The 17,622-nt window shown below is 53.7% G+C and overlaps 1 protein-coding gene across 5 annotated transcripts; it reads left to right on the plus strand.

The window, feature by feature from the left end:
• The first annotated feature begins 326 nt into the window (after positions 1 to 326).
• On the plus strand, positions 327 to 13,534 carry ACKR3 (atypical chemokine receptor 3). 5 transcript variants are annotated; one of them, XM_072961890.1, is made up of 3 exons: positions 1,315 to 1,357; positions 2,554 to 2,620; positions 11,627 to 13,534. In XM_072961890.1, exons 2-3 carry the CDS (start codon positions 2,554 to 2,556, stop codon positions 12,739 to 12,741), a joined length of 1,182 nt encoding a protein of 393 aa, XP_072817991.1. In that variant the 5' UTR covers positions 1,315 to 1,357; the 3' UTR covers positions 12,742 to 13,534. The 5 variants fall into 5 exon arrangements, with proteins under 5 accessions (XP_072817993.1, XP_006209201.1, XP_072817991.1 ...); XM_072961892.1 differs by lacking the exons at positions 1,315 to 1,357; positions 2,554 to 2,620 and adding an exon at positions 327 to 486; XM_006209139.4 differs by lacking the exon at positions 2,554 to 2,620 and having other exon boundaries at positions 1,251 to 1,357.
• The last annotated feature ends 4,088 nt before the right edge of the window (positions 13,535 to 17,622 follow it).

The following is a 17,622-nucleotide window of genomic DNA, read 5'->3' on the forward strand; positions in this document are numbered from 1 at the left end:
GAGCAGGTGTGCTCTTAACTCCCATTTTCGAATGATTTCCACTGTGCACCGTGAAGTTTCATCTAAACAAAATATTTCTTTTGTTAAGAGCTTTCTCTGCACCCAGGCCTTCTGGCTGCATGAGAGTTTGACCTCCCAATCCTCCAGACTCAGCATTTGGCCGTCTGCTGTTATTTTTAGTGGAAGTATAAAAAGAACCTCAAAAAGTTGCAGCTGGGGAGGGGGTGGAGCCCAAGGTGCCTGCACACAAGTGACTTGCGCCGCCCTCACAGAACTAACTCCACCAGAAGCAGAAGGCAAAACAAAACCCACAAGGCTGCTCGTTACTCTGGAGAAGAGCTCCAGGAGCGTGGTTTTAAAAGCGAAAGTTTAGGTCGCTGCCTTCCGGCTGCTTTATCTAAGTAGGGCAGTAGAGGTGAGAACCGCGCTGAGCACATTTGTAGGTCGCATTTCCCCATGGACAGAACTCTAGCTACGCACTTCCAGGTAAGAGAACGTAGATTTCTAATTGTAAAGAAATGTTTGCTAAATTCACTTCAGAAAGACATCATCGCAAGGCACTTAGGATCCCCTAACATGTGCCTGGCACTGAGTAAGCGCGTCAGAATCTCATTTTCATTAGCCTTTCTGGGCCTTTGGACCTAAAGTCCTTTACCAGTAAAATATGTAAATAAAATCGATCGGGAAGGCTCTTTCCCCGGCTTTGGGGGTATGTGATGTAGTACCGAGTCATCGCTCCCACCAGCACTGTCACTGCTGTTTCCGAGGAATTAACAAAGAAAACCCAGGCTTAAGAAATCAGCAGTGAAGTTCAGAAGTTCAGAGCAATTTGTCTTGGGAACAAAGTCTTCCCTAGAGCTAAGAGGAATTCAAAGGAATTCTTGGCTGTTAATGGGATTATTAAAGATATACCTGAGACCAGATAAATATTTGATGATTTTGCAAAATTCTGGGGCCTCTCTGGTTTTTCTTCTGCTGACGCATTTTCCTCCCCTGAGGTCTGGACCTTGTAGCTTCATTAGACTTTGCAAATGAAGGCTGGGGTTTCCCAAGAGTGTGCATGCGTGGGAGAGCTTTGCCAGAAACGACAGACCGGGGTTTCAGGAGGGGTGTGTGCGTGCGCGTGTGCATGTGTGTGTGTTTGTGTGTGTGTGTGTGCCGAGGAGGGAGGTGGCTGTGGGAGGGAGGGTGGGAGGAGATGCGGGTTACAAAGCTGCCATCTAGAGGCCGCCTCCCTGCAGTGTATATAATGCAAGTCTGCAGCCCGCGAGCTCACAGTTCCTCCGAACTGCTCAGCCCCGAGGCGGTGCGCGCAGGAGCCGGGAAGGCGAGCCCTAAACCGGAGCCCAGCCGGGAGGTAAGGAAACTGGGTCAGCAGCCCTGCTTGGGAGAGAAGGGAAGACGGCGGTTGGTGGGGAGGGGGGTCTGCTTTTAAGCTGTGTTCTTTTGCAGAGATCTTTTTAATCACTGTGATGGGTGCTTGAGAGCCTGCAGGTCTGGCTTCCGAAAGCACAGGCTGCGCGTTGCACGGCTGCATCGCAAAGTGTGGCTGCTAACTTGGGGCTTCACCTTGGCTGCAGAAAGTAAAAAGGGCAGTTGTCTGCAGTCACTTGGGGAAGGCACTCTCCGTGTGTGTTCGCTGGATTTAGGAATCCTGGTGTTGATTTGCTGCTGCGGGTGTTTTAGCTCCAGCAAGCAGAGAACTTTACAAGAATGCAGACAGCCCGTTTAGCTTGCTTGAAGTTGGCATAGGGATCAGCTTGGCACCACTGTTTACCTGTTTCACTTCTGGTGTATCAATTGGGAAGCAGAATTGGCAGGGAAGGCGTTATTCCGGAAAGATGTACCCTTTATTAAGAGACATCCTTCAGTGGAGAAGAAAACTACACTGAGAATCTGTGTGGGTCCAGAATGTGTACTGAATTCACTGCTTTGGAGGATTACCAGGTCTTGTAAATCCGGAAGCTATACGGTGAATGTTAAATGCAGCTCGGCAGTCTTGTCTCTTGACTGCATCTTTCCTAATCTAATCTGAGTATTTATTGTTCTCTCAGAAGGTGCTAAGTCCAGCTTCAATTGGAAAAAAAGGAGGGAGGAGAACACTCATGAGCCTAGGAGTTTGCAATTTAATTACACTCTTGAAATAAAACATGAATTTCGTTTGATTTTGTGAGCCTGCATGAAGATTCAAGGGGTGGCTGAGACTAAAAACTTTGGAGTGAGGTCAGGGATGGGTGGTTAGCCAAGACTTCTAAGTTCTAGGGAGAATGAGAAGTTGTAAAAGTCAGACTGGCTGTCTCTTTTCCTCTTTCTTTCTCTCTTTCTCTCTCTCTTTCTCTCTCTCTTTTTTTCTTTCTTTCTTTTCTTTCTTTCTTTCTTTCTCTTTCAATTCATTTGCTCACACCAGGATAATTACATTTTCCAGAAGTGGGAGAGGCCCCCCTGAAACAGTTCACAGCCCTTTGAAGGCATTCGGTGCACTGACGTCCCCTGAAACTTCATTCTGCAAAGTCTCACTGTGGTAACTTTTCCTTTTCTTTTTAAACCGTGCAGATGCTGCCTTTGTGTTCCTTTATTTATTCCAGGAAAATGCGGAGATCAAATAGGCTGGCCTGGAAAGGCAAGTGGAGGCTGCTGGTGTCTGTGCTTAACTTTCTATAGATTTTAAATGGATAAACTGCCTGCCCTTCTTTCATCAGCGCTTGAGGTTCCCCAGATGCAAAGCCCTTTTCTAAAGCAAAGTTGCACATGGGAGCGCGAGCTTGGAAACAATTTGCTCTTTTTCCTCCCAGTCTCTGCCATAAACACTCCAATGTGCACAGCCTCCTGGAGATGGGGTGGGGGGGGGACTGCAAGGGATGGGGTGGAAAAACAGAAGAAAATAGAGAATTGCCTTTATTTTGCTGCCCATGTGACTTTTCAGGGGGTGTGCATTGCAATCAGAGTTTTTAAAAAGTTCCGGAAAGTACAGCCCAGGAAGCAAGCCCGTGCTTAGCGGAGTCAGGACTCTGGAGGTGAGGTTACCCTACAGTAACAGTGAGTCTGCAGAGACTTGGGAAGGTATTATGGTTGCTAATCAGGTCCAGAACAGGCAAAGTATAGGCTTTCTGGAGGAAAAAAAACCAAAACAAAAAAACCTACTTAATCAGGAACAGTGGCTTTTTGTGTGATCACTCCAGGCAGAGAGGCTCCTGTTTTCCAGACGATGTGAGGGGAGTCAGTGGAAATTATTCAAACCTGAGACTGAAAGACAGTCATTCTATGAACCCTAAGAGAAACCGAGGAGAAGAAAAGCCTTAGAGCTTTCAGAACCTGAGGTTGTTCTGATTTTGCAGAACACGGATGGAATTTGGAGCTAGGCGGTATTTTGTACTTTTCATCCAGGAAACCAAGGAACTTGGTTTTACTCAGGAACAGAAATGGTATTAGAAGGCCTTCCGACCGAATTGCCTGTGTGTAGGTGGAACTTCGAAAGAAACCAAAGGTGGCGTGTCATGTCAAGTGGTTTTAAAGTCTGGAAACTTGTAGCTCTGGGACACATATTTTTTATTAAAGTAAAAGCAAGCAAGCAGAAGAAAAGGAGTAGAGGGAGGGCTGCTCTGATTTTGAATGCTTAATGGTTTTCTGCAGGGAAGAATCCACTTGTTTAGAAACGGGGGGGGGACCTCGTTGCATCACTATTAAAGTGATGAGAGAATTACATATTTTTATAAGGAAACCTGTACTGAGCCCCAAGTGGGTTTGGAAGCTGACCCTGTTTTTTGGTTGTTACTGTGCTGAGTATTCAGAGGGTGGAGAGGCTGAGACTGCCCCGGGGGCTAGAACTGCTCTCGGCCAGGGCCATGTAAAGGAGCAGGGGCCACCTGGGGACCGTGTGGTGAGAGCTCTGTCGGCCAGGTAGCTGGCATCTTCCAGTTTCTTATTGTAACAGAATCCCTCAATTTTAAGTCAAAGATTGTGTAGCATTCTCCTGGGAACCCTGTTATGTTTGGCCCATGGTGAGTGGCTGTCCGAGGCTGGCTGACCTCCCACTGCCTCGCCCAGGCCCTAGGCTGGGTGGGAATTAGGGCTCTGGTTACAGCCGGTCAACCCAGACGGCAGCCTTTGTGCCGTGGGAATCTCTGCATCTCTCCTTCTGGGTCCAACATCATTTCCCTGTCGGGCAGCTGAGCACAATAGAACCGATCAGGTTTCTGGATGTGGGGTTCATTTTGTCTCCCCCAACACATAAACTGGACGAGGCTGCCCAGTGTGTTAATGTGACGTGTGTCTGAGGACTCCGGAAATAGGTGGCCTCTGTCGGAATTAGGGTTTGGATTTCTCTCCCTCTATTATTTTTTTAAATTCTCAAATGATTCAGAGCAGTTCTCTTTTTTCCCATATTTTATAGCTCACTTCTTTTTTTCCTTCCTTTTTTTATTGAAGTATAGTTGATTTACAGTGTTGTGTTAGTTCCTGGTGTAAAGGCTACTGATTCATATATATATGTATACACATACACATATACACACACATATTCTTTCCATAGTATTTTCATTACAGGTTACTACAAACCATTGACTGTAGTTCCCCGTGCTCTGCAGTAGGGCCCTGTTGTGTATCTGTTCTGTATATAGCAGTTTGTATATGTCAATCCCAAACTCCCAGTTTATCCCTCTCTCCCCTCTTCCCCCAACCCCAGTAACCATAAGTTTGTATTCTGCGTCTGTGAGTGTATTTCTGGTTTGTAATCACTTTTATGGGGAATCTAAAAAAATGACACAAACACACTTATTTACAAAGTCAAAGCAATTCTTTCCTTATGCAAAGTGAGAGCAGCGGGGCACCAGCGAGTGGCAGTCTGGACGGCCTCGTTCTGTCTGGGGGACACTGGGGGACAGACGGTCCCTGGTTTGCTCCCAGCCCCAGCAGATGGTCCCCGGAGCCTGGGCCGAAACTTTCCTGGACTTCCCCATAGATTTAATGCAGGGCTGGTAAGAAACTCAGCAAACCCCACTGATGTGGGGTTTAATGACCCTTCGAGCTTGTGCTGACCCTCTTTACCTGAATTACACCTGGCCAGGTAGAAGGGGCGGGAATTCTGCCAGAGATCAGAGCCTGAGTCCCACTGGACAGTCTCCGGGAAGCTGCCGGGACAGTGAAGAACACTGCTCCCAGCCTCGTCCCTGAGACTGCCGGCCCTTCGCCTGTCTGGCCTCGGTTTCCGGATGTGTAGCAGCGGGTGGGGCTGAGCTGGGTGATCTTATCTGGGGACAAGACTAAATTGCTCCCTGAAGTTCCTCCTTGGGAGGACACAGGTCCCAACTGCAGAAAGCCAGTACAGAAGGTCACCTGCAGGCAGAGGTCCTGGCGAGTACAGAGGCCCAGAGGGAGGGTCGGCCTGGCGGGGTTACCTTCTCCGCACGGCACGCCGGTACCTGCCTCCAGCCGGCTCCGCGCCTGGCCTCCGCCACAAGCTTCTCCATGGTTTGTGTCGCCTCCGTCCTCAAAGGCCTTTTCTGCCCCAGAACCAGTCCCTTGCTCAAGACCTCGGTGGCTCCTGCACGGACAGGCCCAGCCTGGCTTGCTCAGCCAGATCCAGTGACCCCTCGCTGCCCCCTCCTCCGAGGGCTCCCCCACTGTGCTGCTCCGGGGGGCGTCCGGCACCGCCCCCTGCCCTCGCGGCCTTCTCTGTTCGCTGGAGCGTCCCTGGGGGCGGGCGCGGATTCTGGCTTGCTGTGCTCCAGAGCAGTGCCCCTCACAGATACCTGGGGGCCTAGAGATGGGTGATACTTCCCTCGGCTCAGCGAGGATTTCAGAGCGGTCTCTTCTGGGCTTCCGTGTCCATTAACGGCCTCGGATGTCGGGTCTGGGGGAGCTTATTCGCTGTTCATCTGTTGACTGTGGAGTCATCGAACACCTGCTCTGTCCAGGTGAGGTTGCTGGCTGCCCCGTACGCAGGGAGTAGGTGGGGGCGCTTGAGGAGGAAGGAGGGGAGACAGGTGAACAGCCCAGTGAGGTAGATGGAGATGCCAGACTTGGCTGGGGGGAAGGTGGGAGAAGCAGAGGGGGTATTTGGAACAGGGTTTATTGGGATGGGAAGCACTAAGGGGTCAAGAAGGGTCTTCCAGGGTTGTGATGGGGAATCGCAGACACACTGAAGGCAGTTGTGGGGAACACCAGCCAGATACCTGATCGCTTGGCAGTCTCTGTCCTGGAGGGAGTGGCTTCTACTCAGTGAAAGGATATATTTATTGCAGGCCAAACTGCCACCCTGTGGAGACCCTAAATTGGAGACTTCTAATTCTAGCTGTGCCCCCAGCTTGCCAGATGAGCTCAGGGAACGCATTTGGAGGCAGCTGGATGTGTCAGGCCGCTTGCTGTGGCGCAGTGGTTGCCAAGGAGACTTGGTGGATGAATAATAAGCCTGAGAGATGAGTGGAGCATCTCCCTTCCACCACGTGGGGACCCGAGTGGTAGAGGAGTCCTTTTACAGACCCCGGGCTGGGGGGGTGTGGTGGGCGGTGATGGACGGCTGCTGGTCCTCCGTCCACAGGTTGTAGGAAAATCCACTGCCTTCCTGGCGGAAGTGTGATGCCCTCCGGCTGCAGGTGTCGGGCACGGAATCTCTCAGAAGCGACCCCCAGGAAGAGGGCTCAGAGAGAAAAGCAGCGCGTTTTGGGAGAAAGGAAATGCAAAGCGAGGCGTAGTGCTTCGTTCTCACGTGGGGTCTCTTGGTCTGGAAAAATGGACCATGAGCCTTTATTGTTCCGTAGAACACTCCTCCCTCTGTAAAAATTTACATAATTCTTGATGCCAAGTTTCAAATAATACAGATGTGTATAGAGTAGAACTACAGCTCCCCTTTGTCCCCTCATCCCACAGTCCCGGCCCAAAGTCACATTCACACAGATTTTTTTCCATGCCTTTATGCGCATGTATTTACCTATGAAATGCACATGATTTTTGCTTTTCCTTTTTGCACGCGAGACTGTGCTCTGTGTGCATGTGTATCTTTCTCTTACTGGTGTGTCATAACTTCCCGTGCTCGCGAAGGTGAGCGCCTCCTTCCTCTGTGTGGCTGTGCTGCAGTCCAGACAGCCGTCTGATGTCATCCCCACTGTTTTGCTGGTGTATAAACAGTGCTTCAATAGACATTCTTGCACATGCATGTGGGGACCTGTGACTGTTTTGAGAGGAGATGTGTGAACTTGCAAAATCCACGACCGGAAACATCTTTTCTTCCAAGCCCCGTTTTCCCCCTCCATCAGGAATCCTTATGCAGATGTTACAACCTGTGTCAGAAGTGGCCTCTCATCCTCCTGCCCTGGGCCGGGGGAGGCAGGCAGTGGGAAGGTGTGGCTGACGCCCAGAAGCCCCTCCTGAGCTCTGGCCCGAGCGAACGGGAGCGGAATCACTGGCTTGTTCCAGCAGGGGGGGTCTGGTCCGAGGGGTGAAGGCGTCTCCTCCGGTCCCGGGATCATCAGGGCGCTGCTGCCCCCCCGGAACACTCGGGCCAGCCACGCCTTTGGGACGTGTGACCGTGTCCACGAGGAGCCAGGGCGGGCCGGTCTTAGTCAGTTGGCACACAGGGAGTGGGCCGTCTCTATTGGATGGGGTGATCCTCTGCTTTTGCCCCAGGGGAGTGGAGGTGCAAGGTCTCAGGAGGTCGGAGTGGCCCGGGAGTCCGTGGGTGGCTCCCTCACTCCCTCCTCCCTCAGGTTTGCTGGGAGCTTGGAGGCCGGGCCTTGGGGACCCAGGGGCCTGGGCAGACGTCTCGTGGTGGCTGTATCCCATCCCTGCTCACGCTGGGGGCTCTGAGAGCATCGCTGTTAAAACCTACGCTGGTGACTTAGGAATATTCTCATCTGCGGGGAGGGTCACACACTGAGCTCAGCGCCCAGACCTCCTGCACACACGCTCGGGCGGCCGAGGACCACATTCGACGTAATGTGGTAGATTGTCTTTGTCAAATAACATTCTCTTTTCTGGAAACAGCCCTTGTCTGTTTCCAAAACAAAATGCATGAAAAAACAGCAAACGACAAAGGCCAGGCCATCGTGTGGCATGTTTTTCCTTCTCTTCAGCATCCCGTTTCAGTCTGCGGAGGGCTGGGTCGCTGCACGGCTGGTGGAATCTCCTCTCTCCGTGATCTCCCTGCTTCTTTCCACCCCGCCCTGGGAGGGGAGGGGCTGGTGGGTCCCCCAGAAGAAGATGGGCGGTCAGGGCACCGACCTCTGCAGCACACCCAGGGCTGATTGGTAACTGATGATTGATGATCAGCGATCGACGATCGGTGCGGCCAGCTGGCTTGAATCTCCAGCCAGGAGCCTCCCAGCCTCTGCTGTCCCCTCAGCCCCTCAGATTCCCACGTGCCCCCCAGGAGGGAGCGGAGAGGAGACGGATGCAGGGGCGGGTGTGCCCAGCTCGTAAGTAACGTTTCAGGCTCAGACATCACTAAATCAGGTTTTCTTCGCCCAGAGGGCCAAGGCAGGAACCGAAGGACTTGATTGGGGTCCCTGAGCCCTTCCCCACCACAGCTCAGGCTCCAGGAACTCAGAAGGCTGGCCAGCCCCAGAGGAGTGAGTGTGGGCGATCTGTCATGTGGGAGAAGTGCGGGTCTAGAGGGACACTGGTGCCTGGTCATTTCCTGGAGGCCCCTGCATGTGTGGGTCCCTCTGTCCACACTGAACAGCGTCCTTGCCTGGACACTGGAGGACACAAGCGAGCAGAGTGACTCCTTCGGGTGGAGATGGAGGTGGGGGCTTGGCATCCAAGCCAGACCAACAAAGGCTGGGGCCCTTCCTCTCTCTCCCGCCCCTGGGACGACCCTGGTGTTTATGGCTGCGTCCCCGAGGCCTGGTAGGGCTGTAGTGGTGCGGGGGGAGCGGGGGAGCGAGCCCCACCCAGGCCCTGGCCCCCTCTGCCTGGCTGCGGGGCTGCGGCCAGTCCTCCAGCCAAACTGCTCCGCTCGGCAGGGACTCCGGGGCCAGACGACGTCGCGGCGTGAAAGCGCTCTGTGAGCGAGGCCACGCTGCAACTGTGTTTCATTTTAAGGAAATGGAAAAAAAAGTCTCTAGGTTTGAGCCATGCCGGAGAGCAAAGCCCGAATCGTGCTTCGCGCTCCTCTGGAGTCGGGTAGCGGGGCGTGCAGCGGGCGGGCTCAGCTCCGGGCTGGTCAGCGGCCCAGGGCAGCGGGAGGCGCGGTCTGGGGCTGGCTGCCCGCCCTGAGGCCGGCCCGGTGGGCTGGGGGCCTGGCTTCTCGAAGGCATCCTCTGAGTGTCCATGTCCTCTTGGGGTCCTCGGGCCGCATCGTAGGACAGGGCATTCCAGAGTCTTTCCTTCATTTTTCTTTGAAGTCTAGTCAGTTCACAAGGTTGTGTCAGTGTCTGGTGTGCGGCATCCTGTGCATCCGTCCGTATACACACGTGTGTTCCTTGTCATACTCTCGTCCATGGCAGGATAGATACTCCATCGCTACAAGGCATTGGATACAGCTCCCTGCTCTGTACAGTGGGACCCTGTTGTTCATCGGGTTTACACACAGTGGTCAGTGTATGTGAATCTCGAGCTCCCAGTTTATCCCTTCCACCTATTTCCCCCCAGTAACCGTAAGTTTGTTTTCTGTGTCTGTGAGTCTGTTTCTGTTTTGTAAATGAGCTCCTTTACAAAAGTATCATTTTTTCCAAGATTCCATATGTAAGTGATATCTCTTAATGCCAGGAGTTTGTCCTACCCTGACCTTGCTGAGTGTCTGTGGGTGCCCGCCTGTGCTGTGGATCAGATCTTGCAGTAAGTCATTGGTCCCAGGGCCAGGGGTCCTCCTGGTGGGCTGGCTCTGGGGACCGACAGGCTTCCTGGCGGCAGGGGCGCGTGGCTCCAACCTCCTCTTGGGAGGCGCAGCCACCTCCATCAGCAGCAATGGACACTGAGGCCGGGGCAGGTCACCCGGAGGGGACCTGGGGTTCACTTACAACCCGCAGAGGAGAACGGACAGATGACTGCGGGCAGTGCCCCTAACTGGGATCCAGGAGTGGGTTGTCTGCTGTGCGCGTGAGGCTGAGCCTGGTCCTGGGAGGCGGCTGGGTGTCTCACCTCGGCGATTGGGTTCACTTAGCCGGAGGTAAATGCATCAGACCGCCCTCTGTTAGCTCCTGGTCTCCCTCCGGGGAGGGACACTTACCACTTACTCAGCTGGTAAGTGTCAGTTTCAAATATGGGACAAGAATTAAGTGAGGCTGTGCTTTTTGAAAACTTAAAAAACCCCAAAACTTTTAAAGAGAGGGAGGGGCGGGGGGTGAAGCTTTGAGCTCCCACGGTTAGCTTCTGAACTCGGCCCTTGAACTCTGAGAGAGCCCTGGGACGTGGGTGCTGGCGCCCCGAGAGCAGCGGCAGACGGCAGGGTGACGAGTCTCAAGCTAAACACTAAGGAGCGAGGAGCCTGGATTCCGGTCCCAACCGGGAAGGCCTTTCGGGGGGGCGGGTGCGTTCCCATCGGTGTCCCTTTGCACCGTTCGTGGGGCCACCTGGGCACGGGCCCACGACCATCGTGCCCCAGGGAGCGCTCGCAGGTGGCCTGGAGTCCACTTTACATGAACTTGGTGAAGAAGCGTGACTCGCAGTCATTACCTGTGACAGGTGAGAAGGAGGAACAGCCTCCTCATTACAGGAGTTAACTCTCAACAGGGCCCCCTCGGGCGGAAGGTTTTCACTTACACCCCTCCTCCCACAGTCACACAGTGGGGCTGCCATGGAGGGATTGCAGGGGTCAGAGGAGGAGACAGCTGCTTGCGAGGACGTCGTTTCCGGGCACAGTGGTTCCCCCCAGGTGTTACAGTGGTGACAGTGGAGAATGTTGACCTCGTGTCGGGTCAGCAGGGGAGACAGTTGAGAGAAGTCAGCCCCTGCAGAGATGCAGCAGGTGGTGGTTTCTGTGCGTTCGGCCTTGGCATGAATTGCTCTCAGAGCAGTTGGAAAAATAAAAGATGGAAAACTAGGCAGTGGCCCACATTTTGGGACAGCTGGTTGGTCGCGCTTAGCTGTGAATCACTTGGCAGAGTCAGAGGCTGCGGGTTAGGGCTCAGGGAAGCCGCAGGGCGTTCCACACGCTGCCCACATTCCCGGGGCTTTTGTGGCTGTAAACTGCAGGCCTCCCAGGACGGCAGAGCAGGACGCCTGTAATAATACAGCAGTGCCAGGAGGAGACCCACCCGCCGCTCTGGGGGATGTAGGTAAAATGGCTCGGCTGTCCCCAGCTGAAAACGAGCCAGCCAGCAGCACCGTTGGGCCTGTAGTGACGTTTCTCCAGCCCCTGGACTCTGTCGATTTCACATCCTGGGCACAGCCAGGCTGGTGACGTCTGGGAACACAGCCCTGAAAAGACGGAGAACGCGAACACTGTTTCTCTCTGTGAGCACCACGTGGACTCAGAGTCTGGGTGTGTTCTGTTTGGTTTTGCAGATTCTGTCCTGGTTGGTTTCTTTTCTTGTTTCTCTGCAAAGACACTGTGGGGCTACGGCGAAACCACTGTGGGGTGGGGAGGGCGCAGGGTGGTGGGGGGCACTGGCAAAGCATTTTCCAGATCTCAAGTGTTTCCTAACGGAGCTGTTCTTCTTGTCCACCTTGTTCCATTGGCTTGTGCACGCAGGCCATTTGATCGCTGCCCTTGACACCATGGATCTGCACATGTTTGACTACTCGGAACCGGGGAACTTCTCCGACCTCAGCTGGCCGTGCAACGGCAGCGACTGCATTGCGGTGGACACGCTGCAGTGCTCCGGCATGCCCAGCAAGAGCGTCCTGCTCTACACGCTCGCCTTCACTTACATCTTCATTTTCGTCATCGGCATGATTGCCAATTCCGTGGTCGTCTGGGTCAACATCCAGGCCAAGACTACGGGCTACGACACGCACTGCTACATCTTAAACCTGGCCATCGCTGACCTGTGGGTGGTGGTCACCATCCCGGTCTGGGTGGTCAGCCTCGTGCAGCACAACCAGTGGCCCATGGGCGAGCTCACGTGCAAGATCACTCACCTCATCTTCTCCATCAACCTGTTCGGCAGCATCTTCTTCCTCACCTGCATGAGCGTGGACCGCTACCTCTCTGTCGCCTACTTCGCCAACACCTCCAGCCGCAGGAAGAAGATGGTGCGCCGCGCCGTGTGCGTCCTGGTGTGGCTGCTGGCCTTCTGCGTGTCCCTTCCCGACACCTACTACCTGAAGACCGTCACGTCCGCTTCCAACAACGAGACCTACTGCCGGTCCTTCTACCCCGAGCACAGCGTCAAGGAGTGGCTGATCAGCATGGAGCTGGTCTCCGTGGTCCTGGGCTTCGCCATCCCCTTCTCGGTCATCGCCATCTTCTACTTCCTGCTGGCCCGGGCCATCGCCTCGTCCAGCGACCAGGAGAAGCAGAGCAGCCGGAAGATCATCTTCTCGTACGTGGTGGTCTTCCTCGTGTGCTGGCTGCCCTACCACGTGGTGGTGCTGCTGGACATCTTCTCCATCCTGCACTACATCCCCTTCACCTGCCAGCTGGAGAACTTCCTGTTCACGGCCCTGCACGTCACGCAGTGCCTGTCCCTGGTGCACTGCTGCGTCAACCCTGTGCTCTACAGCTTCATCAACCGCAACTACAGGTACGAGCTGATGAAGGCCTTCATCTTCAAGTACTCGGCCAAGACGGGGCTCACCAAGCTCATCGACGCTTCCAGGGCGTCGGAGACCGAGTACTCTGCTTTGGAGCAAAACACCAAGTGATGTGCTTCCCAGAGCCTCCGGGACCTGGATGCTGGGTCCCAACAGGGCACCGGGCTGCATCGTTCTCCAGAGTAAAGCCAAGTGGCTTCAGGCTTGATGCCTGAGTAGCGTGAAGAGGGGGACTGGGTCTCTGGGGCTCCATTCTCTCTCTCGGGCCAGCATGGCTGCCGCGTGGCTGCCGCGTGGCTGCTGCGTGGCTCTGCGTCCTAGGACGACCAGGTGGCAGCCCGCACTGCTCGTCAGATCAGCCGTGGGGCAGGCTTGCCTGCACTTCTGTACAGTAGGACTCTCTGCTCCCTGAACGTTTATATGGTGATTTGTATTTAAATCTTAAGACCTTATTTTCTCACTCTCAGTGTACCTTATTAAAAGAAAGCTGAAATATATTTTAGAGATTGTCTGGGAGGCGTAATGCTGACGTGTATGCAGTGTTGTAGTTTTGAGGTTAGTTTGGCTTCTGTCTTGACTAAGGGTGACATTCATTGTTAGCTGGTTTGAAAGTATATATATAAATACATAAATATATAAATATATGCCAGCCTTGGCTGAAATGTTTTATTGACGATAGTTTTATATCTGTGTGATGCTTTGGACCGGCCTGGGATGGGGAACGAAGACTGCTGTGTAGCGCAGTTGGTGACAAAAACAGCGTTGTAAAGTTACGTCGCAAGAAAGGAAACCCAGCAACACTGTTCCGGGTGCAACGCTGCACAGAAGAAACAGCTGCGCTGCAGAGTTCTTTCCGTTTGTAAGTTATTTTTTTTAATAAAGATTTTTCTTTTCCTAAAAGAAGGCATCTGAGTCTCGGTTTTAAAAGCATGTTTGGCATTCAGGTGGCGGGTATGAGAATAATGTTCAAATATTTACAGCGTACATGATCGACCGAATGAAAATGCTTAAGGAAAAGGGTGACTCCAGCAATGCAAAACCCAAGAGGTTAACTTGGATGAAGTGATACGAAAGGAGAAATACTGGAGTGTGGGTGTTGTGTAGGTTTGCCTGGTAACGCGCCAGCCAGGAGTTTACTCACTGCGCAGCCTGAAGTAGAGGGTCATTGGTGGGTTACCTTTAATGAAGAGTTCATCCTGGGGGAGGGCAGAGCTCTGTGGCAGAGCATGTGTTTAGCATGCACTAGGTCCTGGGTTCAGGCCCCAGTACCGCCATTCAAAATAATAATAATTTTAAAAACACCTCACTACCTCCCTCTCCCCGCACCAAAAAACAAAACAAAACAAAACAAAAAAAACATTGGGCTTTCAAAAAAGAAAAAAATTGAGAAAAAAAGAATAAGAAAAAGAAGTTAAAAAAAAAATAATGTGACAGTATAGATTGTCCAAAAAAAAAAAAAAATCCTCCTACCCAGAGAAAGGGAAAGGACTTCAGCCACAGAACCTCAGCAGGGACGGTGGCCCTGAGGGGACGAGATCCAGCCCTGAACCCTCGGACAGACAGCAGGCGGGGACTTTCCCGAGCCTCTGAAGGAACTGGTTAGCACAGAGAGCTATTTGCCAACCTAAAGGTGGACCTGGACCAGGTCCCTGGGCTCGTGTGAGTCTGGGGGCTAATATCGTACAGGAAGACACCCCGTGCACGCTGACCCCCCAAGGCCCGCAGCAGGCACCTCCAGCACCTCCCCCACAGCCTGCTGCAGCTGGGCACCCCTTCGTCACAGGGCTTTTGGCTGAGAGTCCTGAAACCTGGGTTATAAATTTAAGCATCTACTCGATACACATACATGGTCTCAGGTGCATGTATACCTTGTCTTGTTCCAAATAGTATTCAGGTCAGACAATCATAATGTGAAAGATGGCACAATGGTTTGAGCATAGGTGAGGACACCGAGGAGAAATACAAGCAGAATGACAAAGTGAAATCAGGAAATTGTGACCCAAGTACACGTTCCTGACAGCGGAAAGGATTGTGCGTTTGCTCTGAGCTTTCTAGTGGCCCAGGTTCAGACGGAGACATGCTCACCGAGGAGCTGATGCAGAAAGGGGCGCGGATTTCGTCAGTGAGCTCAGTCGTGCAGTAGGTGGAACAAAAAGTAATTCAGGCGTGGAGGGGATAGCTCAGTGGTAGAGCGTGTGCTTAGCCGCCATGAGGTCCTGGGTTCAATCCCCAGTCCCTCCATTAAAATAAATACAATAATAAACAAAAAGCCCTAACTACCTCCCCCTCAAAATAATTGAACTTAACTTCTGTCTTGAGGCTCCATCTCAGTTCAGAGATGCCCACTCTCCTCTCCCTGACACCCCCGCCAGCATCTCCCGGGACGTCCACTGCCCGCCTGGTGCTGCTGCCAGTCCCCGTCACCCCTGTTCAGGGCCTCTTTCTCCTGTTTGGCCCCACGCTGGACCGCGGCCTGCTCAGGGAGTCGGTGGGCTGCCCCTGGCCCTTTTCTGCTTTCCTGCTACTCTGAAGCCCACGAGGATCACCAGCCGCTTGCCCCTGCACTGAGGTGTGGAGGGCAAGCACTGGACCGAAGCTAGACGCGCCATGTCGACTTTCCGCCTCCCCCAAGGGCTCAGGGTCCAGGGCCTCAGGCCTCTGTGGGTCTCCCGCTGCAGGCTGCACCTCTGGGCTGCTCTGTGACTCAGCTCTCTCTGCTGCTCCTAGAAATGCCCTTCAGTCCCCTCCCCGGGGGTCGAGGACACGACTCAAAAGCCTTTCCTTTGATCTCTGGCTGTGCCTTCCGTCCCGGGGGCAAACGGTGCTGGGCGGTGCAGCCTGCAGTGGGGCCCCCGGAGCTGCAGCTGCACAAGGCCCCGGGCCGGGCAGGGAAGCGCCAGTCAGCGCTGCGACCGCCCCACCTGGAGCCCGCGCCCCACCCGACGGGGACTTTTCTGCTCCCCTACCTCCCATCTGACGTGGGCGGCGGGACCACCGCGAGGCACCCCGATGACGGCCCACTGTCAGCAAGTCAGTGATCAATGCTTTCCACTTGGTTCAGTGTCTAAGCAACTTCTGGGTTCCCTGCAAGTGAAGAAGAAAAAGAACGCCGCTGAAAATGCCAGATGTGAAAAATCCTCTGGGCATAAAAAAGAAAATTATTTGCCGGACAGTGGACTTCCGTTCTTCTGACAGAATGGTCGCTAACTGGAATGAGGCCCCGTGAACATTTGTGTCCGGATGGCTGACAGAGTAGCAAGAAATTTTTAAACACCCACGTCTGGCCTTTTCTCGGGGTCTCCCCAGGAGGCAGCAGCTTAGGGAGGTGACCCAGTTTATTAGGAATGTGGGAATCCTGCCTCTACTGGGCTCCCCCTGTGAGACCACCGACTGTCGGTCATGCATCCAGGAGACTGTCCCACTAGCCCAGCCTAGCATCTCAGAGCGTGGGGACACATGTGAGTCCGCACTGAATGCGGCAACGGGACGGCTGATTAGCATGGGGAGGTCCCCAAGGTTCCCTCCTGGCGGTACTGGGCTTCAGTCTTACGCTCCAGGGTGCCCCTGTGGATAACAAACTGCAGAGATCTCATGTCTCCAGAGCACTGGTTTCAGTGGGGGACAAAATATATGAAAATATCGACCCAGTATTACAAAACACTTCACTTCCCTTTGCCCGGGCCTCGGAGCCCTCGAGAAAACCTCCTTCACACCCTTGATGGTGTGCATACACGCACTGCCTGCTGGGATCCTCAGATCTTGATACCAGAGACATTCAACACGGAACGATGCTCGTTGGGGTAAGGTCTGTGGGAAATTAAGTTGCTTGGTGTAGGCAGTTTGCATTTGCAGCAATTTTTTGCTTTCTGGCTGGCTGATAATGGCCTGGCTCTTCTGTAACATTCCAAGAGTTCACTTCCCTCCTGCCGCCTCCTAAGCCCTCACCCACCCCCGCGTACGTGGTTAGGAACCAACTAGCGTGTGTCACGGACACGGCTTCCAACGTCATGTCTAGCATGGTCTGGCCGTGTCTGGCGTTCAGATCCGCCTTCTAGAAGGCGGGGGCATCTGCCAGAAGAGGGGGCAGCTGAGTGTGAGGCTGAAAGAACCCTGAGTACTAAGGTCCTGGAGAGTCTTTGGGAAACCTCAGCTTGCTTGTCTGTGAAGTCGGGTGATGAGAGTACCTGCCTCACAGGGTTCCTGTGATGGTCAGATTCCATGGTCCCTGCAAAATGTTTCTCGGGACGCCCGGGGCACACACTGCGTGGCTCTGGTCGCTACAGAGCCAGTGTGCCCAATGGCCTCTGGGCACAGGCTGCATTTTCTTTGCAAGAAACAATGCATTTCAGAGAAATATGGCCAGAGATTGCCTGCCTGTGGGCAGGGACTGAAAGAGTGACTCCCACCTGCCTCAGACAGCGGTTCCCAACCTGGGCTGGTCCTGTCCCCCAGGGGACACCTGGCAGTGTCCGGGGACACTTGTGTCTCCCCTGGGGGTGGGGATGCTACCAGCATCTGGTGGGAGGAGGCAGGGGTGCTGTGAGCATCCTGCCCCGCACAGACAGCCCCCAGCAAAGAATGACTGGGCTCCAGGCGTCAGGAGAGCCGGCACTGAGGGGCCCTGGTTTCGGGTAAGCCAATGGTTCCACAGAAGAATTCTGGACTCTATTCATTGCTTTCCAATGATCTGTTCTAAGGAGGGCCCTTCGACCATTACAGGGCTGGGGGTACATCCTAGGGGGGTCCCCAGAGCCCCCCAGCTTCCCTTTTCTTGCCCTCAACTCTGCAGAAGGGTGTGAGCTGACAGGCAAAGGCAAGACATACTGTCAATACCTGTGCAGGAGTCACACCGAGATTCTCATCGCGCCTGAATACATTTCATTTACGCCAGCTTGGCCCACGAGCAGTTCACATGAGAGGCAAAAGGCACACACAGAGTCAGCTTCAGTCCACGTTTTAAGTGCTCTCTGGAGGTTTTAACTTTCAATGTAA

This window comes from Vicugna pacos, chromosome 5, assembly GCF_048564905.1.
Source record: "Vicugna pacos chromosome 5, VicPac4, whole genome shotgun sequence".
NCBI classification, from domain to species: domain Eukaryota; kingdom Metazoa; phylum Chordata; class Mammalia; order Artiodactyla; family Camelidae; genus Vicugna; species Vicugna pacos.

Bases quoted from the DNA above. Each gene is read 5' to 3' on its own strand.
- ACKR3 (XM_072961890.1), top strand. From the start codon at position 2,554: ATGCTGCCTTTGTGTTCCTTTATTTATTCCAGGAAAATGCGGAGATCA. The intron at 2,621-11,626 runs GCAAGTGGAGGC...TTGTGCACGCAG, and splicing joins AAATAGGCTGGCCTGGAAAG to GCCATTTGATCGCTGCCCTT.